This window comes from Podarcis cretensis (assembly GCF_951804945.1).
Source record: "Podarcis cretensis genome assembly, chromosome: 1".
NCBI classification, from domain to species: Eukaryota; Metazoa; Chordata; class Lepidosauria; order Squamata; family Lacertidae; genus Podarcis; species Podarcis cretensis.
Genome location: NC_137170.1, coordinates 24,567,028 through 24,587,443, shown reverse-complemented (window position 1 = coordinate 24,587,443; position 20,416 = coordinate 24,567,028). Strand labels below are relative to the sequence as shown.

The window sequence follows — 20,416 nt, the reverse complement described above, 5'->3', positions numbered from 1 at the left end:
TTGGTTGGCATGCATATCTATGGTACGATAAGGTTAAGATTAATAAGGTCTTTAAGAACCATATTGTCAGGAAAGCAGTTTTTAAAGTCTGGACAAAATACAAAGACTTATTGGAAAATAAAACTCCGAGGTGGCTTTCACCTCTGGAAGCTAAGGCCCGAAAAAGACCCAATATGGAGGCCAACTGGCCAAAATATTGGGAAATATTAGAAAAAGACGGAGACAATTGGAAATTGCAGAGTTTGGAGAAAATGAAGGATAAAGTGCGAGACTGGTTACATTACGCTCAGATTAAAGAAGTTTTTAAAAATGACAAAAAGGTAGGGTTCCAGGTGGAGAAATCGAAGTTGGAAACAGAATTGTTAGAACCAAAAACTAAGGTATTATCAAGAATGTATAACTTGCTGCTGAAATGGAATACACAAGACGAAATGGTTAAATCGGTTATGATAAAGTGGGCTCAGGATATTGGGCATAATATTATGTTTGAGGACTGGGAAAGGTTGTGGACCACCGGGCTGAACTTCACTGCATGTAATGCTTTGAAGGAAAATGTAATGAAAATGATATATAGATGGTACATGACCCCAGTTAAACTTGCCAAAATATACCATTTGTCTGATAATAAATGTTGGAAATGTAAAGAACATGAAGGAACATTCTTTCACCTCTGGTGGACTTGCCCTAGAGTGAAGGCCTTCTGGGAAATGATTTATAATGAGTTGAAAAAGGTATTTAAGTATACCTTCACTAAGAAACCAGAGGCCTTCCTTCTGGGCATTGTCGGCCAGAAGGTGTTAAAGAAGGACCGAACATTTTTTATGTATGCAACAACGGCAGCAAGGATACTCATCGCCAAGAGTTGGAAAACTCAAGATCTACCCACACTGGAAGAGTGGCAGATGCAGCTGATGGACTATATGCAACTGGCCGAGATGACTGGCAGAATTCGAGACCTGGGAGAAGAGAGGGTTGAAGAAGACTGGAAGAAATTCTAGATTTATCTACAAAAGTATTGTAATTTGATTGAAGGCTAAGAAGGGTGCTAGATCATAAATAATTGCCTACCACTGAATCAGATTTGAAATTGACGATAAGTGAGTTTGAGGGAAACATAAAATTTGTGGAGAATAGATTAAATTAACTGAACAAAATTTAAGAATATAAACAAGATGATAAATTGCTGGGAAAAATTTATAACGATGTAAGTGGGAGTGGGAGACGTGAGGGAGTCCAAAGAAGTTCTAAAAAATGTGTTATGATTCATGTTATATTGTTTATTATTTTTGCATTTTGTATTTTAAAAAAATCTCAATAAATATTTATTAAAAAAAAAACAAATTATCCAGGGCAGGGGAAACTTCTTCAGCCCAAGAGTTACAGTCTCTCATGGGCAACCTTCCAGGAGCTTTGTATTGGTGGTGGGCAGGACCAGAGGCAAAAGGGGGCGGAGCAACTGATGTAGAGTAGGCCACATTCAGCCAGAGGTTTCTGTGCAAAGGTAAAAGGTAAAGGACTCCTGGACGCTTAAGTCCAGTCAAAGGCGCCTATGGGGTTGCAGCGCTCATCTTGCTTCCAGGCTGAGAGAACTGACGTTTGTTCACAGACAGCTTTCTGGGTCATGTGTCCAACATGACTAAACCGCTTCTGGCACAACGGAACACTGTGAAGGAAATCAGAGTGCACAGAAACACCGTTTACCTTCACACCGCAGCGGTACCTATTTATCTACTTGCACTGGTGTGCTTTCCAACTGCTAGGTTGGCAGAAGCTGGGGCAGAGCAACAGGAGCTCACCCCATCGCGGGGATTCGAACCGCCAACCTTCTGATCGGCAAGCCCAAGAGGCTCAGTGGCTTAGACCACAGCGCCACCCGCGTCCCCAAGCACACATCTTTCTTTGCTCTTATTTAATGCAAGGACAATAACAGTAAGCTGACTGGCTCTGGGTTTGTTGCAGATGCCAGAAAGAGGGAAACTTAACCCATCTATTCTATACATACAATTTAGAGTTCTAAGTCACCACTAATGGAGGGCTATTTGATTTTTAGACTTGGATGTGATAGAAAAAGGAGGAACATTTGTCAAGTTTTTTTCATGAAATGAAAACATGGTTTACAGATATAGTTTTATTTATTTATTTGTTATCCAGGGTTGGTGTTTTTTATCAAGTGGTGTATAAATTATATGAAATAAATAAATAAGGCAGTATACACACATTATTATTATTTATCACTTATTTTTGTTTATTAGATTTTTATCTCTCCTTCTTGGCAGCTTCTCCTCACAAAACCCATATAGTGAGCTTTATAAGAAAGTGAGGATAGAACCATTATCTTCAAAGTTTAGAGCCAACATTTGAACCAAACTGGATTTCAGTGCCTTGGGTTCAAACCTAGGCCGCTGGGTGTCATATTAGGAAGATAATGTAGTGGTTTGTTAACATCCAAATACAGAGCTAATATGTAGCTGTTCCACTGATGAAATTTTCTGCTTGAATCTGCAGGAAAACCTAGAACTAATTTATTCCTCAAAGTCGAAATCAAAACTAAATATCTCTGTAGTCATATGATGTTGCTGTCTGACACAAATACAGTAATGCAAATATAATTGCCTTCCAATTACTCCGACTGGGTGTTTGAATTTTGATGCATCCAATTAGAGCTAGTGTTCAACAGACGTCAAATAAAATGTGATTAAGATAAGGGGGGAAGCTGCTGCGTATATTACTGATAATTTCTCAGTTGGTTTTATATCTGCTCTAAGCCATAAGGCAAGGGTCACAATTTCAAACCTGGCACCACAAGTGTCCTGGTACCCACAAAGGTTTTCACTGGTGCCACAGGGCAGGTTTCCTAAACTCAGTTTTCATTTAAAAAAAGAAGCGAGTCTCTGACCCTCCTAGAAACAAAGTAATGGGACAAAATGTGTGGGTAACTTCAAAGCAATTTATGTGAAATGACGAATGAGTGTGATGTACACACACACACATATCTGAAGAATGCTCCCAGTTAGATAGCAACACTGTGTGTGTGATCAGTATTCTGTGATCTCCACAATCAAAACATAGCTGACTTCCTGTAGTAAGCATAAATTTGTCAGAGGTGGTTGTCTGACTCATTTGGTGTGATTCCACGTTCTCCATTGTAGCTATTTTGTGGCTGGCAACCCCAGAGCTCTCCCAAAATTTGATATGTGGCCGCCGGTCCCAAAATGTTGGCAACCCCTGTTCTAAGGGGTGGTGATTTTTCCTTCTGGGGAAACTATTTGTTCAAACAACCCAGTTATATTTTCTTTAGATCAGGTGTTCCCAAACTGATCTATGGCTCACCAATGTTCCATGAGCTTCATTCAAGTGGTCCATGACACGTCTGTAAAAATACAGTTAAAAATCATGCAGCACCTAGCACAGCTGTAATGGGCAGAAAAATCCTTAAGTCTTCCACCAAGATCCTCAGCAAATTTTAAGAGATCCATGGGGAACAAAGTTTGGGGATGACTATTGCTTTGGATCATATTAGAATGTCTAGGCCTTGGGGGGCTGTCGGTTTAGCCAAGGAAAAAATCATCATCATCATCATTTATTTATACCCCGCCCATCTGGCTGGGTTTCCCCAGCCACTCTTGGCGACTTCCAACAGAATATTAAAATACAATAACCTATTAAACATTAAAAGCTTCCCTAAACAGGGCTGCCTTCAGATGTCTTCTAAAAGTCTGGTAGTTGTTTCTCTCTTGGACATCTGGTGGGAGGGCGTTCCACAGGGAGGGCGCCACTACCGAGAAGGCCCTCTGCCTGGTTCCCTGTAACTTGGCTTCTCGCAGTGAGGGAACTGCCAGAAGGTCCTTGGCGCTGAACCTCAGTGTCTGGGCAGAACGATGGGGGTGGAGACGCTCCTTCAGGTATACAGTGGTACCTCTGGTTACGTACTTAATTCGTTCCGGAGCTCCGTTCTTAACCTGAAACTGTTCTTAACCTGAAGCACCACTTTAGCTAATGGGGCCTCCTCCTGCTGCTGCTGCTCGATTTCTGTTCTTATCCTGAAGCAAAGTTATTAACCCGAGGTACTATTTCTGGATTAGCGGAGCCTGTAACCTGAAGTATATGTAACCCGAGGTACCACTGTACTGGACCGAAGCCTTTTAGGGCTTTAAAGGTCAGCACAACACTGTGCTCAGAAACGTACCACTTAGGTAGTATAAGAGACAAAAATGCCCAGAGATCTACGGGTACGGGGTGGTATACAAATTTAATAAATAAACAACAGCTAGTAGTAGTAATGGCTGTGTTCTGCCTCAACGATTGGAGGAATTGTGCCTCTGAATGTCAGTTTCTGGGAATCACAAGTGGGGAGAAAGCTGTTGCTTGTTGGCTCCCCATGGGCATCTGGTTGGTGACTGTGAGACCAGGATACTGACTAGATGGGCCATTGGCCTGATCCAGCAGGGCTGTTGCTATGTTTGAGGCCACAGGACAATGTGATGGCTGTGGTATGATCACAGCACAGTCATATTCCATGCCAGTCAAAGTGAATAGATGCTTTGATGGCCACACCAAAAGTCCCTACTGGCTGCATCCAGACATAATGTCTATATCTGAGAAGCCATGGCCTAGGGACTTGTTGACTCAGTCAGGTTTTAGAGGTTATTATCTAACAGCTGTTACCCTGTAGGAACAAGCCCTGAAACTTCACAAGTCTTTGTCAACTCTTCTTGGTTATTCACAGTTTTCTGTGTTGCTGTACAAATGTGAACTTTCCTTTCTGGTTTATACGTGATCATTTGGCCAGAACTAAGAGGGGTGATGCAAGAGTATTAAGGGGTTATAATAAATAATAATAATAATAAATTTTTATTTATACCCCACCCTCCCCAGCCAAGACCGGGCTCAGGGTGGCTAACACCAGGTATAAAAACAATTGATTAAAATACAACTTAAAAACAAGATTAAAATACAACATTAAAATGCAGCCTCGTTTCAGTTAAAGTGAGTTCAGAGTTTCATTTTTTTACAGTGATGTAAAATCTTTTCATTTTTTACAGCCTAGTCATTTAAGGCATTTTATAAATCATCGGTATCCTAAGAACAGCATCATGCATTGTTTATAAACGAGATTGTTATTCTCTTGATAACAACAAACATGTCTTAATATACTCTGTTTGAAGTTTTCATCTGTTTTTAGTTTATTGTAGATTTTAATTATTATTTTGTAATTTTGTAATTTCTTTAATTGTTAATTTGAATGTTTGAAGGGTTTTTTGAAAACCACCCTGAGGTTCTATTTACAATCAAGTAGTATTTGCATATTGTTACAGAGCATACGTGCATACGTATTAGAGAAAAAATACCTATTCTGAAAGATGACTCTACATATGATCTCTGTTAATCCATATGGGAATAGCCTTCTATACAACTGTCTCAAGGCGATGAAAACAGCAAAAACAACAACAGTTAACCGATATATTTAAAACTATAAAATAAAACCATACAAAATAGCCGCTCCTGGCCAAGAACAGATGGGAAATTTCCCCTGACCGCATGCTTTACCAACTGAGCTACCAAGGTGGATAATAATAATATTGCATTTTATGTTCACATTTTTATCTTAACATTTTAGTGCTGTATTTAATTTCTGCTGTGTTCTTTTTGGAGAGATTTTTGTTCTGGGACAGTCTATAAGCAAACAATCCATCAGAACACAGCAGGAGCAACTGTATGCCTGCAAGTCATATATGTAATCCTGTCTTAAATCAAAGACTGAGCTCTCCATGGTCCTGATTCTTGGTTGCCTAATCTATACTGTACTTCCTACACCTGCCCACAACACCCCTTTGGGCTCTTGCTGGAATGTTATATGGTGCTTTAAACTTGAAATGTAATGTGTTCTGTGCGTGTTCTGAAGCATACATTAGAGGCATTCCTGACACTCCTTTTGAACATGTAACATGTTTTTAATCAAAGCGTTTGGGGAAATTGAGTTATTGAGTAGTACACTGGCATGCAGCTGCACAATTAATTTTGGAAAGGAAGTGTTTGGATAAATCATGGGTGTGTTGCATTTTCAGTTGTTGGAGTATTTTCCTGGCTTGCTACGTGCCACATAATTAATGCAGTATTTTAATAACTAATTTATAAAGCCAAACGTGAGCAAAAATATTTTGTCTTTCTAATGTGGCTTTGCTCTCCACCAGTCAGCTAGGTAAACAAGCTACAGCTTCTTTGGAGGAAGCCATGACTGTTTAAAGTAGCATCATGGTGCTTTAAATATGTGGTGTGTGACTGTGGCCTTATCTGGCAAATAACAAAGCAAGGAAGGAAAGGGAGTTTTGCCCATGTGGATGTGAACTAGTGCAAATGTGCTCATTTTTCTCTGAAAATGAGCACAGATTAGCAGTAATGGTTCTGTAAATGAGAAAGGGAAGGCTATCTTCACTTCATCATACTTGAGCCCATCGTCAAACACCTGATACTTTATAGCATCCTGTATTTCCGTTTCTCTGTGCTGACAGAATATTCTGATAAAGAAGCGGAGGTGTTTAATTCTGTGTGGGTGAGGTTTCATATGTTACTTCTAGCAGGCATATTTTGCTTAATAATCAAGCGAAAGGGTATCCAGTTGTTTACATGTTTGTTTGTTTGTTTGTTTGTTTGTTTGTTTGTGTGCATGCATCATTTAAATTGGAGTCTTTTTAAAATGGCCCAGTTATTAAAAAGTGAGTGCACAGTTCCTTTGTGTAAGAACAAAGACAAAGAAACAACTGCACCACACGGTCATGCAGATATAATCAGGTCCACCACAAGGAGAAATGGAAATGAAGTGAAATAATTACGTTCCGACCCTGTGATTCTGGTGTGTCTCAAAGGCTATCAAGTCCAACCTCCCTGGTTGATGCAGGAAATCCACTGAGACACAAAAAAGTTTGGTGTGGAAAAGCTTGATGCTGGTTGAATGTTCTTACGAAACAGATCTGCTCCTCTTTTCGCCAAGCAGGAGAACATTCCAGGGTGTTCACATGGTCTGTTTCCTTGTAATGGGAGAGCACTAGAGATTCACATTGTCTTGCCATATCTGTTGCTGTGCAGGTTTCCAAGCAGAGAATAGAATCATAAAATCATAGAGGGACCAAAAGGATCATCTAGTTCAGGGGTCCCCAAACTAAGGCCTGCAGGCCAGATAAGGCCCAAGGGACTCATTTATCCGGCCTGCGGCGATGCCCGACGCCCACTCTTACCGGCACTGCGTTGTGCAGCTGCCCACTTCTGGGTCAGAGGAGCACCGGAAACAGCTTGTGCGCATGCACAAGCATTATTTGTGCATGCGCAAGCATTATTTCCTGTGCACATCCAGGTCAGAGGAGGCCCGTGCACATGCACACAAGCTATTTCCGGTGCTCCTCCGACCCGGAAGTGCGCAGGAAATAGCATGTGCGAACGCGTATGGGTACGCGCTCCCCCACCCACCGCGCAATCAGCGCTGGAGACACCAGCCTGAGGAGCAGTAAGTTTGCTGACCCCTGATCTAGTTCAACCCCCTGCAATGCATTTGTACGTTGTTAAAACTTGATGGTTTCCAGAGAATGTAAGATGTTCATTTTCCCCATATGCAGTAAAGCAGGCTTCCTCAAACTCGGCCCTCCAGATGTTTTTGGCCTACAACTCCCATGATCCCTAGCTAGCAGGACCGGTGGTCAGGGATGATGGGAATTGTAGTCTCAAAACATCTGGAGGGCCGAGTTTGAGGAAGCCTGCAGTAAAGCCACAAAAATACTATGGTATCAGACATCCCTGGGAAGAGAGATTGACTTTGGGAATTGTAGCTCTATGTGAGGAAGGGAAAATCCCTATGCTCCTTTAACCAACATAACACTCAGCTTTTTTAACCAACCCAGGGTTTTTAGAAGCAATTTTACTCCTAAAGCAGGCAATGTACTTGCTGATGATGCTTAAGGTTCCAGAAATATAGCACTTTTGTCCCAGTTTCAGCCAAATCCTGCTAAAACTTCTGATTCTGGCCTAATTCAGATTTGAAGGCTGAGACACCCAAAGGATAATAACAGCCTTTAAGGAAAATTGCAGCTTTTCTACATTAAGTCCATGATCACTAGTCAGCTGTCTGGTGATAGACCCATTCACAATACAGTGGTGCCCCGCAAGACGAACGCCTCGCAAGACGGAAAACCCGCTAGACGAAAGGGTTTTCCGTTTTGGAGGCGCTTCGCAAAACAAATTTTCCTATGGGCTTGCTTCGCAAGACGAAAATGTCTTGCGAGTTCCTGCGGTTTTTTTCCCTTTCCCCCCCCTTTTCCTAAGCCGCTAAGCCGCTTATCAGCTGATCCGCTGATAAGCCGCTTAACAGCTGATCGCTAAAAGTCGCTAAACCGCTAATAGTGCTAATCCGCTAAGCTGTCAATGGGCTTGCTTCGCAAGACGAAAAAACCGCTATACGAAGAGCCTCACGGAACGGATTAATTTCGTCTTGCGAGGCACCACTGTACTCATGGTAGTCAAAAATCATAACATTTAGTGCCTGTGCTATCTGCACATTTGACCTCTTCATTCTTCATAGGAAAGTGGAATTGGGGAGGGGGGTAATTTTGAAATTTTTGAAGGGACTTTCCAGCTCATCCTCACAACAACCCTATGAGGTAGGTTAGGCTGAGAGACAATGACTGGTCCAAGTTCACTCAGTGAGCTTTGTGGTCCATTGGGGATTTGAACCCTTGTCTCCCAGCTCCTAGTCCAACACACTAACCACAACACCACAGTGGCTCTATGCTTCATTGCCCACCAAAAATAATGAAGATACAAATTACCAGAATAAAACTGAGTGTAATAATATAAGTTGTGTGGCTATTCCCTCCCCCCCACAGGTGGAATAAATGAAGACAACGGACACAGAGTTTTAGGTTAATGGGCGAAAAATGGCCACAACTTTATTGATTACAGGAAAGAAGGGTATTGGCTTTAGGCATTGGCCCTAACCGACTATCCGGTCTGACCGGGAAGGGTTAAACACCAACAGGGGGAGCCACCCGAGATGCATATCCCTAGGCGCTCCCCAAGGGGTTACCGCTCGGGGGCGCGCTTTAGGCCCTAGCCTCCGTAGGTTTCGGACGAGGCGTCGCCCCTCGGAGTCCTTTAACGAACTACCCTTCAAGCATTGGGGGAGGTGATGGCGTTCCTCCCCCCCAACCTCATCTGCATGATAATACCCCAGCCAATGCCTACCGCCAAAACTGAGGGAGTTGTGACGATTTGCTACGAGGTAGGCGAAAAAACCAAGTGGCTCACAAAACCAGCCAATTAGCCAAATGGAAAAACTCCTACCAGGCCCCTTGCGGCGACCAGCCGAAGCCCATAGCAAGGTCAGTGGCAAAACCTAAAGGGCGGGTGGGTGGGAAACTGCGTCGTCTCCAGGGAAGAAAGGGGGCGAGCCAGGGGCTGCCCTGACCTTAAGTGGCCCTAGGAAGGCCCGCCCCTGCCGCCAGCCAATTGGCTGGCGCCACAGGGTATGCTAATTGGGTGAATCCCTGTCTCCTGCGAGGCTGACGCCAGCCTCGCAGAGTGAGTGTGGGCGGGGTCGTGATCCCACAACCCCCCTCCTCCTGAAGGTCGGAAGGGGCATTGTGGTGCTGTCATGAGTATCTAATTCCTATATTAATCTAGGGATTTGTTTATTTTCGGCTAACAACACAGAACTCAAATACACTTTGCTTAGCATATTACACACCCACCTGAACATTGCTGTAATTAATGGAGCACAGGAACCTTGCCAAGAGAGACCGCAGACAGGAGCTCAAAGGAAACTCTTAACACTCTTCAATGTACAGGACAAAGACATCACGTTGCAATAAGGAATGTGCTTTTTGGTGAATATTATCTACTGCCTTGTTAGTTTAGCAAAAGCGTAGGAGGCAATGACTTAGATCAAACTCTGGGAAAGTAAAGGGAGTCTAGCACTCTGTTCTCCCCAAATTACAGACTTTCAGGGTGACAAAATGTAAGATAAACTGTAACTGTCTCTTAGTATCATTATGCTCTCTTCTCTACCAACGAGGGCCTCAGTTTTGTGAAGTCCCGTGTCAGTTTCTAACCTCAAAGTTGAGGGTTTGGGACACTGTGTTCCATTTCTAGGAAAAGGGGAAGAAAGAAAAATCTTATTTTCTTTGAGGATCCCAAGTTCTCCTTATGTTGGGAAGGAAACAAAAAATGGCCAGCAAGCATTTGGAAGCCGCCGAGGTAAAAAGCAGCAGCAATTCCAGAAGGAGCAACTATGTCCTGTGATATAAATGACAGTATACCAAGCAACTGTACTAGATTGAAGCAGATTTATAGCACAAACTCGACCTAAATCCAAATGCTCTGATTGAATTGAAGACAAAGGCTGCAAATCTAAAGTTACTAGGAGTGAACTGAAACAAATGTCTACACATAGTTTTGATTGATCTGAAAGTGTCCGGTTGCCTCTGACTGATTGCTTGATTTTCACATTTATATGCTGTTATTTTGGCCCTGCCAGATATTTAAATCAACAATAAATATCCCAAAGCCTGATTCATTAAACTTAGTAGCTTCAGTCAATCCTCACAAAATAACCACAGCAAGCAGCTTCAACAATAAATATGGGTAAATATATAACTGTTGCCAAATATCTAAAGAAATGGGGGGGGGGTGTTTTCTTCTCCTTAAAGGACACAAGCCTAACAAGTCTGCCTCAAGAGACAATTCACAGTAGAAAAGATACTACCGCTTACAGCCATCCACTTTACTTTAGGTACTACAGGTATGCCACCACATTCAGATGCATAGAACACAGGAAGTTACCCTGTACTGTGTCAAACCATTGGTTCATCTAGCTGACTGTTGCGTGGACAGGCGGAGTCCCCAGATCCCGAGTGGTCCCCCCCGTCATGTGGAATAACGACTCTAGACAACGCGCTATGGGATTAAATTGGCCACAACTTTATTAAATTTCAAATGTGGGTAGACCTTGGCTCAGGCATTGGGCGTTTTAAGTGGGGAGCGGTCATTGTCTAATTTAGGGGTAGCCAACACAGTGTCTTCCAGATGTTGTTGGACTACAACTCACATCAGCCCCAGCCAGCATTCAGGGGTGATGGCAGTTATAGTCACAAAACATCTGGAGAGAACCAGATGTTCTCTCCTGTCTAATCTGACCAACAGAGGTTCTCCAGGATTTCAGATGAGTCCCATCTCTACCTGGAAAAGCCAAGGATCGAACCAGGGAGGCCTTTTGCATAACTACTAACTGTGTGAGGGAGTACACACCATTAGGGCTTTTAGAACTCCTCTTGGGGGAACTTTGGGGTCAGTTTTTGTTTTGTTTTAAATTATAGTGGAATGGATGAGTGCAGGGGATAATGCCATTCCACCCACCTTCCAAATAGTATATGTGACATCCAGCCCATCTTTCCTAGAAGGATGGAAAAGACCAGCAGGTAACTTAATAAAATGGGAAGAAACAGTACGAGCAATTTAGATAAATGTGCCATTTAAAGTTAATCTCTAAATTCCACAAGAACAGGAGGAGATGGATCCCAGTAAGTCAACCATCCACAAATGAATGACTAGAGCCACTCAGATCTTGTTGGTGCTACCCAACTCCAGTTTACAGCTCACCCATGAACTCACTGGGTGCCATTGGACAAACCACACTTTTTCAGACCCAGCCACTCATCTGCGAAACAGAGATAATACCCTTTGGAGAGCTGTTGTAACAAATACTAGATCAAGTTTATGAAGCACTCTAGAACATTACATGGATGATTATGATGATTCCTATCTGTTACTGAGATCACATCTACAGATGACGACTATGATTTATTAAATGTGTATACTGCCCTGTTCCCACAGGTTTCAGGGTGGTTCATGACATAAAATCACAAAATACATAAATAAAGATTCTTACATGAAAATGGCTATTTTCAGCATCCCTTTCGCTTTTGCCTGTTCCTCTGTTCTGCTCAGAAGTCTTGCCCATGTGACTTTTCCCTGTTGTTTTTGTCTTCCAGGTTTTGGCATGACCACACCGGCCACTGTCACAGGCAAGCTTTTCCTGATATTCTATGGCCTTATAGGCTGTGCAGGGACCATTTTGTTCTTCAACTTGTTCCTGGAGCGCTTGATCACCATCATAGCCTATGTCATGAAGTCCTGCCGCGAGAGGCAACTGAGGCGGAGGGGGGGCCTTGCCCAAGACAGCCATCACACTCCTGGGACCGCCGAAGTGGACAGCTTGGCAGGATGGAAGCCGTCCGTATATTATGTCATGCTTATCTTGTGCATTGCGTCCGTCATTGTTTCCTGTTGTGCCTCTGCTCTGTACTCTCCCATGGAAGGGTGGACGTATTTGGACTCTCTTTATTTTTGCTTCGTGGCCTTCAGCACCATTGGTTTTGGCGACCTGGTGAGTGGCCAGAACACCCACTATGAGAACCGAGGCCTTTACCAATTTGGCAATTTCCTGTTCGTACTCATGGGGGTTTGTTGCATCTACTCCCTATTTAACGTGATCTCCATCGTCATCAAACAGTCTGTGAATTGGATATTAAGGAAACTGGACAGCATGTGCCATAGGTGCCAAAGAAAACTCTTCCGGTCGCGAAGGAATGTTGTGGTGCCGGGAGTTGCCCGGAGCCAACGCAACATATCCATTGAGTCGGATGGTGTCCTCGAGAGCGAGGCAGATGGGCGCAGGTTGTCCGGCGAGATGATCTCGATGAAAGACCTCTTAGCGTCTAACAAAGTGTCACTGGCCATCATGCAAAAACAGTTGTCCGACAGTGCCAATGGCTGCCCCAGAGCAAGCATCGCTTCTAGACAAAACGGTTTTGCTGGCGGCGTAGGCGCTTTGGGCATTATGAACAACAGGCTGGCAGAGACCAGTACGGATAGAGACATCCACGCTGGGAGGGGATCACTGGGTAACAGATAATGAAGGGTCAAATGTCACCACAGAGACAGAACTAACTGAGCAGGCCCCCTCTTGAGAAGAGGTGCCTTTAGTGTTGTTGCTGGCAGTTCGGACCTCTTGCATTTTGCACTGCGCCGCCGATCCACCCTTGCCCTGCAGACCCTGCCAAAGAACATCCCAGTGGTGTCATGTAGTGTAGCTGCAATTAACAAGCTTCTTCAGCATGTATTTAAGTTTAGGTCTGAGTTAGGAGCAAGGGGCAATGGAGAGAAACCATGCAGATGCGTTGCTCCCTTTGTTTTGGCTGGCACCTCAGTCCTGTAAACGCTCAGAAGAGCAAGCAGTTAAAGTTGCAGTAGTAGTCCCAATCCAAAGATGTTGTGCACCAGAAAGTGCGGTACAAGAACAACTGTGTGTGTCGGAAGGTGCAGGAAGCAACCGCATAGGTGGATAGCTGAATAGCCCAGCAGTGACTCCTCTGTGGCTTTCAGATGCTGTTGGACTCCAATTCCCATCAGCCCCAGCTGATCCCTGTGGTCAGGGATGATGGGAGTTGTAGTCCATCAACATCTGGAGAACACCAGGTTAGCCCCCCCCCCCCCGAAATAGTCACTTGCCTTTGATTTCACTAGTGAACAGTCATTCGCTACTGGGTCCAAGAGTGACTAGCCACCTGAGTTGTGTGCTCCTGAATAGTAAAAGCCTTGTGAATTTGGAAATGGAAAGTGGATCTCTTCTCTCTCAGCTGCCCAGACCATTTATCTTCTTGCATGCATTGGAATCCTACACTGTGTGGCATGTGCAGAAGACATAATCGGGAGATCTGCATGCAGTGGTATCATGTGTGGGTTTGTATGCAAAAAAAGAAGTTTTCTTGCACATTTTAGGATCAGTGCTATTTTTCTAGAAAAAGAAGTGCCAGAACTCACCATTATCACTTCCCTCGTTCTCTTAGAAAGGCAATGGTGCCCACCTGAGAGGTGCCGGAACTGAGTTCTGGCTGGGGGAAAAAAGCCCTGTTTAGGATCACATGTATCTGATAGCAAAACTTTGCCTCACAAGGAAAGATACGTGCCTATGTGTCTTTCATTGTGAGGCAGTGTTCTGCCATCAGACACACTAGATTAAATTTAAGTTAAATCCCATAGAGTCACCAGGCACCCAGGCTTCAAAATGCAAGTGCTCCTATTATGAAACTTGATCCATAGCTGCTATCACTACCATCAATAGATCTCTGCAAAAAGGTGACGTTCTCAAAATCTACAAAAGGGGTAGTAAAATGGAAAAGCATGGAAATGATCAAGCACAAACACATGTCATAATAATTTCATAGACTTGCTGTTTACAGTCAAGCCAAAATATAATGTGCAGCTAGGAAGGAACAGGAGAAACGTAACACTGATATTTTATTATCTAGGCTGTAGCTTTATAACTTTATAAGACCATGAGTTTGGGAAACAGAAAAGTTTCAGTTTGGAGAGGAGATGCTAGCAGAGGTCATTTGGGAACCGTATTAAGGCCTGCTTTATGAAAACATTTTTATTAATAACCACAGGAAGAACGTGGGAGTGTGCTGTTGCAACCTGAACATGACCCTAACTTAAAAGGTACTGTAATTCTCCAAAGGACTGAGAAATTATGCGGGACTAATTGGATGGCCTCATGAACTGAAATGGTAGAAATGGAATGAAAATGGGCATTGCAAAATGTAAGGCCATGTATTTGGAAGCAAACAATAAAAGATGTTTGTTACCTGCCGAATTAGTAGTTGAAAACAACCCACAGAGAAAATGATTTCAGGATATTGGTTGATCACAAAATGGCAATCAGCCACCAACATGACACAGCTGCAAGAATGGCAAGTATAACGCTTAGAAGTATTAGGTGGGAAAAAATAGTAATATAGAACACTTTTAGTATAAAGCCTTGATTTTGTTTTCCTCTGTGAGGAATACAACCTATCCATTAAAACAGTTAAAACTTTCTTCTTCTTCTTCTTCTTCTTCTTCTTCTTCTTCTTCTTCTTCTTCTTCATACCCCACCCATTTGACTGGGTTGCCCCAGCCACTCTGCATGGCTTCCAGCATATACAAAAACATAATAAAGCATTGAACATTAAAAACTTCCCTATACAGGGCTGCCTTCAGGTGTCTTCTAAAGGTTGTATAGTTACTTATCTCCTTGGCATCTGATGGGAGGATGTTCCACAGAGCAGGCACCATCACCAAGAAGGCCCTCTGTCTGGTTCCCTGTAACCTCACTTCTCACAGGGAGGGAACCACCAGAAGGCCCTCGGAGGAGGACCTCAGTGTCCAGGCTGAACAATGGGGGTGGAGATGCTCCTTCAGGTATACAGTTATTATAGCAATCAGGAGTAACATTGAAATCCCCTCTGCTCACAAAAATGGGTTGGATCAAGCATCTGGGAAACTGCAACAGGTAGACCAAGCTGTGTGCTTACACTGTAATGCGAGCTCTTTGAGGCCTTTGGGTTGTGCCATACAATAAATAGTTAACAACAAATGAATTTGATTTGGCACGGATTCCAGTGATAACTTCTCAAGGGTTTATCACAAGTGTCCTTGGACATGAAATGCTTCGGCAAGTTCCTTTTTAGCATTCATGTAACTTCATCCCCAACTTGGTTCACATATCTTGGTGATGATAATGACAGGGTTTTGATTAGGAAAGATGGAAACTCCTAATTCTGCTAAATGAAACTACCCAAGTGCTCATTATGAACAGGTGGGGACCTAATGAGAATGGCTTTAATGGTGAGAGAAAGACTGGAACAGGAAATTGGGTGGGTCAATAATGGCTGGAGGACATTAGAGAACAGAGATATTATATAGAAAAGAAGTGGTTGTGGGGAAAATCAGAGCCACATTCATTTACTCCTGTGCAAAGCTATTTAAACTGATAATGTTTGCATGGCAGTAATTGAACAAAAAAATGGATTGAAATTAAATCCAAAATACAGTATGGGAATGGAAGGCTTTTCAGTTATGTGCTTTGGACATTGGCTTGTGAGTTCAAAAAGGCAAGCAAATTCTGTTTAGGATGAGCCAGAGGTTTTGTAAGAAAGAGTCCTTGAATGAAGAAAGAGGGAGGGTTTGACTCAGTGCCTCTAAGAAGGAAGACAGAAGAGCCACTATTCTTCCTGCTGCAACAGAAAAGCCAAACATTTTATGTAATAAACAAAGAGAAAGAGAACCTATCCAGTTGATGCTGACACAAAACCCCACACATACACTATGTAAAAGAATAGAAGTTTCACCACCCCTCCTCTCCCCTCTTTCTTCTTCCCCGACCTTATACTGTCCACAACACTAATGTCTCATACCAAATGTAACTGATCTGTAGAAAAGACTTTACAACCTGAAAAAAGAGACAATGCATGTACTTTTGTAAACCAGGAAAATCTTTAATAAAAATTATATATCCCCCCCCCAAAAAAATATTTGGACAAATTCCAGAAGATGACATGAAAATGAGATCAACCCTGAACAATGAATGAGCTTCTTTCGTCCTGCCCCTTTAACCATTGGTAATAAATAATAATAATAATAATAATAATAATAATAATAATAATATATTTATACCCCGCCCTCCCCAGCCAAGACTGGGCTCAGGGTGGCTAACAACCAATATAAAAACAAATTGATTGAAATACAACTTAAAAACAAGATTAAAATATAACATTAAAACATTAAAAAAATTAAATGCAGCCAATAGCTAGATTTCCAACCTTGAACTTTTCAGGTTTCTACAAAGCAGCTGGGAGCAAGCTGAAGGATACCAGAGGCTCATCATGCCACCACTGAACAAACCTTTGAATGAATTTTTAACACATTTCTGAATGTGTCTAAATCTTTCCCTTCTGTTATTACCAACGGGAGAGGAAACATTTTTTAATGCAAACACACACACACGCAGCCCAGCAGGGCAAAGGACAAGTCAGGAAAACCAGTTTTGTATCCACAGTGCCCTCTCCCAGTTAGCATTGTAGCCTTAGTATTTTATGTGACATATTACTACACCCCTTAGCAATTAGCAGTGCTGGGGGGGGGAGGGATGCCATCTGCACCTGGTACACCCAGTGGCGTAGCGTGGGGGGTGCAGGGGGGCCGGCCGCACTGGGCGCAACATCTGGGGGTTAGGGTTAGGGATAGGGTTGGGGGCGGAAATCCAGGGTTAGGGGGCGCAAATTACTTGCCTTGCCCTGGGTGCTGACAACCCACGCTACGCCACTGGGTACATCTGCACTGAAAAGATGCAGCTTTCCATGGATTGAAGTTTTTTGTGTTTTTTTTTTTTAAGAAAAGGTCCTTAATGTATACTGTGGCAACATTAACATTCTGATCCGAGCTTTACACTCCACCTAATTCCATTAAGAGTCTTTACTGTCATGTGGCTCAAAATAGCGCAAGCAATGTTTACGGTTGCCTTCCTTCAATATTTTAACTCTATTGGATAACTTGCAGAAATTGGTGTGCAGACAGAAGCTTCACCAGGCCACGACAAGCAGCACTTTGTGATCTTGTTACACAGGTGAAGTGTACAATGAAAATTACTCTGAATGGAAAAAACTTTGAGGCAATCAAATTTTGAAAGTTCACTTCAAGGAGAAAAAAACTCAGGCACCTTGAGCTTGTTCACCTTCATTGCTCAGTGAAGAAACATTTAGCCTGCAAACTGTCCTTACCATGTTTGCATTTCTTGATGGCAGAATTATAGCTACTGGGAGCTGCATCCCTTTAGTTGTTACAACTGTTTTTGAACTGTTTATTTAATACAGGGATGCTTCACATGTACAGGGACCTCATTAGATCATGATGGTGTCTGTTTAGTTGTTGAAATTATTCAAAGTGACTTACAAACACAATAGTCTGGGTTTCGAACTTACCTTATTTTTTGCTTTATAAGACTCACTTTTTCCCTCCTAAAAAGTAAGGAGAAATGTGTGTGAGTCTTATGGAGTGAATGCAGGCTGCACAGCTATCACAGAAGCCAGAATAGCAAGAGGGATTGCTGCTTTCACTGCGCAACGATCCCTTTTGCTGTTCTGGCTTCTGAGATTCAAAATTTTTTTTTCTTGTTTTCCTCCTCCAAAAACTAGGTGCGTCTTGTGGTCTGGTGCATCTTATAGAGCAAAAAATACGGTAATTCGTTCTGTAGGTCCATTCTTAACCTGAAACTGTTCTTAACCTGAGGTACCACTTTAGCTAATGGGGCCTCCCGCTGCCACCGCACGATTTCTGTTCTCATCGTGAGGTAAAGTTCTTAACCCGAGGTACTACTTCCGGGCTAGCGGAGTCTGTAACCCGAAGTGTTTGTAACCCGAGGTGTTTGTAACCCGAGGTACCACTGTACTAAAATGTAGTACAGTGAAGACAATAATCAATCAAACCCTTATTACGGTCATAGACCAGCATAAGTAGAATGGGGTACAGTAATTTAAAATCTGAAAAAAGGTTTTGGAAAGCTAAAATTATTAAAACAGAAGGTATATACAAAAGACTAAAAGAAGCTAAAAGAATCTAAATGAAGGGTTAGGAGCATTAAATGGATGTGGAAGAGCATAAAAGGTTAGTATATAAAAGGCTATGACTATCAATTTACAAAGCACTCTGATATGGGTGTTCATTAAATCTAGTTTGCGGCACACATCATCAACCGACGAAATTTGAACGCTGCTATGCAGAACCTGGCAACATTGTATGTTGTAGCAGGGTTGGTATCTGAATGAACACAATAAAAACCTAAAAAAAACTACAAACATCTTTGCGGGGAATTTGGTGCCAATACAGAGAATGCCCACACTGCAAGTTTCAGAAGGCAGATTTGCCTCCAAAAGGGAGGAAAGAGTTCAATGTTCCCTTCACACCTGCTCTGATCTCCTTAATTATCACCCCTACCCTACCCTCCGTTGATGAAAGTTCAGAGGAAGGGCCACTTTTAGTGATACTAAGTATGTGTCTTGTGTGCAAGAAGTCCAAAATTCAGTCCGCAGCGTGTTCAGGTGGGACTGGAAGAGTCTTCTGAAATGTTGGGGAGTCACTGCCTGCCTGTGCAGACAATACTGAATCAGATGGACCAATCAATGGTCTAACTTGGTGTAAGGCAGCTTCCCGGGCTCCTAAAACCCTACATGTCTGTTTCAGTGACGTGTTTATGTAACATATACTTCGGCCCTTAGTTTTTTGCTAGGCTCACAATCCAGAAACAAATGTGGAAGCTGTTGCATTAGTCCCAAAGGATGATGTACGAAGATGGGCCCTTTGGTCCGACTCGTCTTGCGTCCTTTTGAGACCCCTGTGATGATTTTGTTTGCCTCCTGAGCAATTCTAGCACCTGGCTTGAAAGAGTTTTTCAAAGAGCAAGGCAAGGTGGAGAAAATGGGAAAAGAAAGCAGAGGGACTTGCATTAGGGAGCAATTTGTAGGATGCAAGTCCTAAGAGTACTCTTGGGGTTGTCAGGGATGTGGATGGCATTAACTGCACAGTTACATAAAATGAGAAAACGCTGTCCATTTTCAATGAATTTGCCAATGATAAAATTTACAACCTTACCTTTAATGTTCTGAAGAGTCTGACGTCAGAAATTTAACAAAGAATTCCTGTTAAGATTTACTGGATATCTTTCATCTGATCTTCAAGAAACGTTTCAGTGAGCCCATCTCTATTCTTCAATATGCCCTTTAAAATATTATAGATGTATAATTTTTACAATGCTTTTTAAAATAACCGAATTGATCTACCCCCATCTTTTAAGCAAACTTCAATGAGTAGCCTGCTTGTGGTCTGCAGCAGGTACACTTTAAATATCTTTCTTGCTTTTTAAACAATGATTACAATAGAGGGAATGTAACAAAGGTGACATGGTTAGAGAATCTTTCTGTTTAAATATAGCATTCAAAGCATTTCTGCAGCGGGACAAGCTGAAATGTGCTCCAAATGATGCTTGGCAGGGTTTTGTTGGGTTTTTTTGCAGCATTCAGAATGTTACAAGCTGCTGTGCTGAAGTATAACATATACAAAAGAATACTTAGAAAACATTTTTTAAAAAAACCATACGGGGATGTGAATTGTTTCCTTTATTTTTCCTAACAATTATGAACTTTAAATTTAATGGCCCAAATAGTAGAGTAGGAGAGCTGAAAAGAATGCCAATATATTTCACATCTGTCAACCAATGCACCAGATAGTACATAGGTAAGTAAAGGTAAAGGGACCCCTGACCATGAGGTCCAGTTGTGACCGACTGGGGTTGCGGCACTCATCTTGCTTTATTGGCTGAGGGAGCCGGCATACAGCTTCTGGGTCATGTGGCCAGCATGACCAAGCCAATTCTGGCGAACCAGAGCAGCACACAGAAACACCGTTTACCTTCCCGCCGGAGCGGTACCTATTTATCTACTTGCACTTTGACGTGCTTTCGAACTGCTAGGTTGGCAGGAGCAGGGACTGAACAATGGGAGCT

The 20,416-nt window shown here is 42.6% G+C and overlaps 1 protein-coding gene across 1 annotated transcript in view; it reads left to right on the top strand.

The window, feature by feature from the left end:
- The window catches only part of KCNK13 (potassium two pore domain channel subfamily K member 13), a 70,977-nt gene extending 56,282 nt beyond the window's left edge, over positions 1 to 14,695 (top strand). Inside the window, exon 2 of the mRNA XM_079949133.1 lies at positions 12,033 to 14,695. Coding sequence (XP_079805259.1) covers positions 12,033 to 12,955 — 923 coding nt within the window. The 3' untranslated portion in view covers positions 12,956 to 14,695. The remainder of the gene's footprint in view (positions 1 to 12,032) is intronic.
- Positions 14,696 to 20,416: the final 5,721 nt, after the last annotated feature.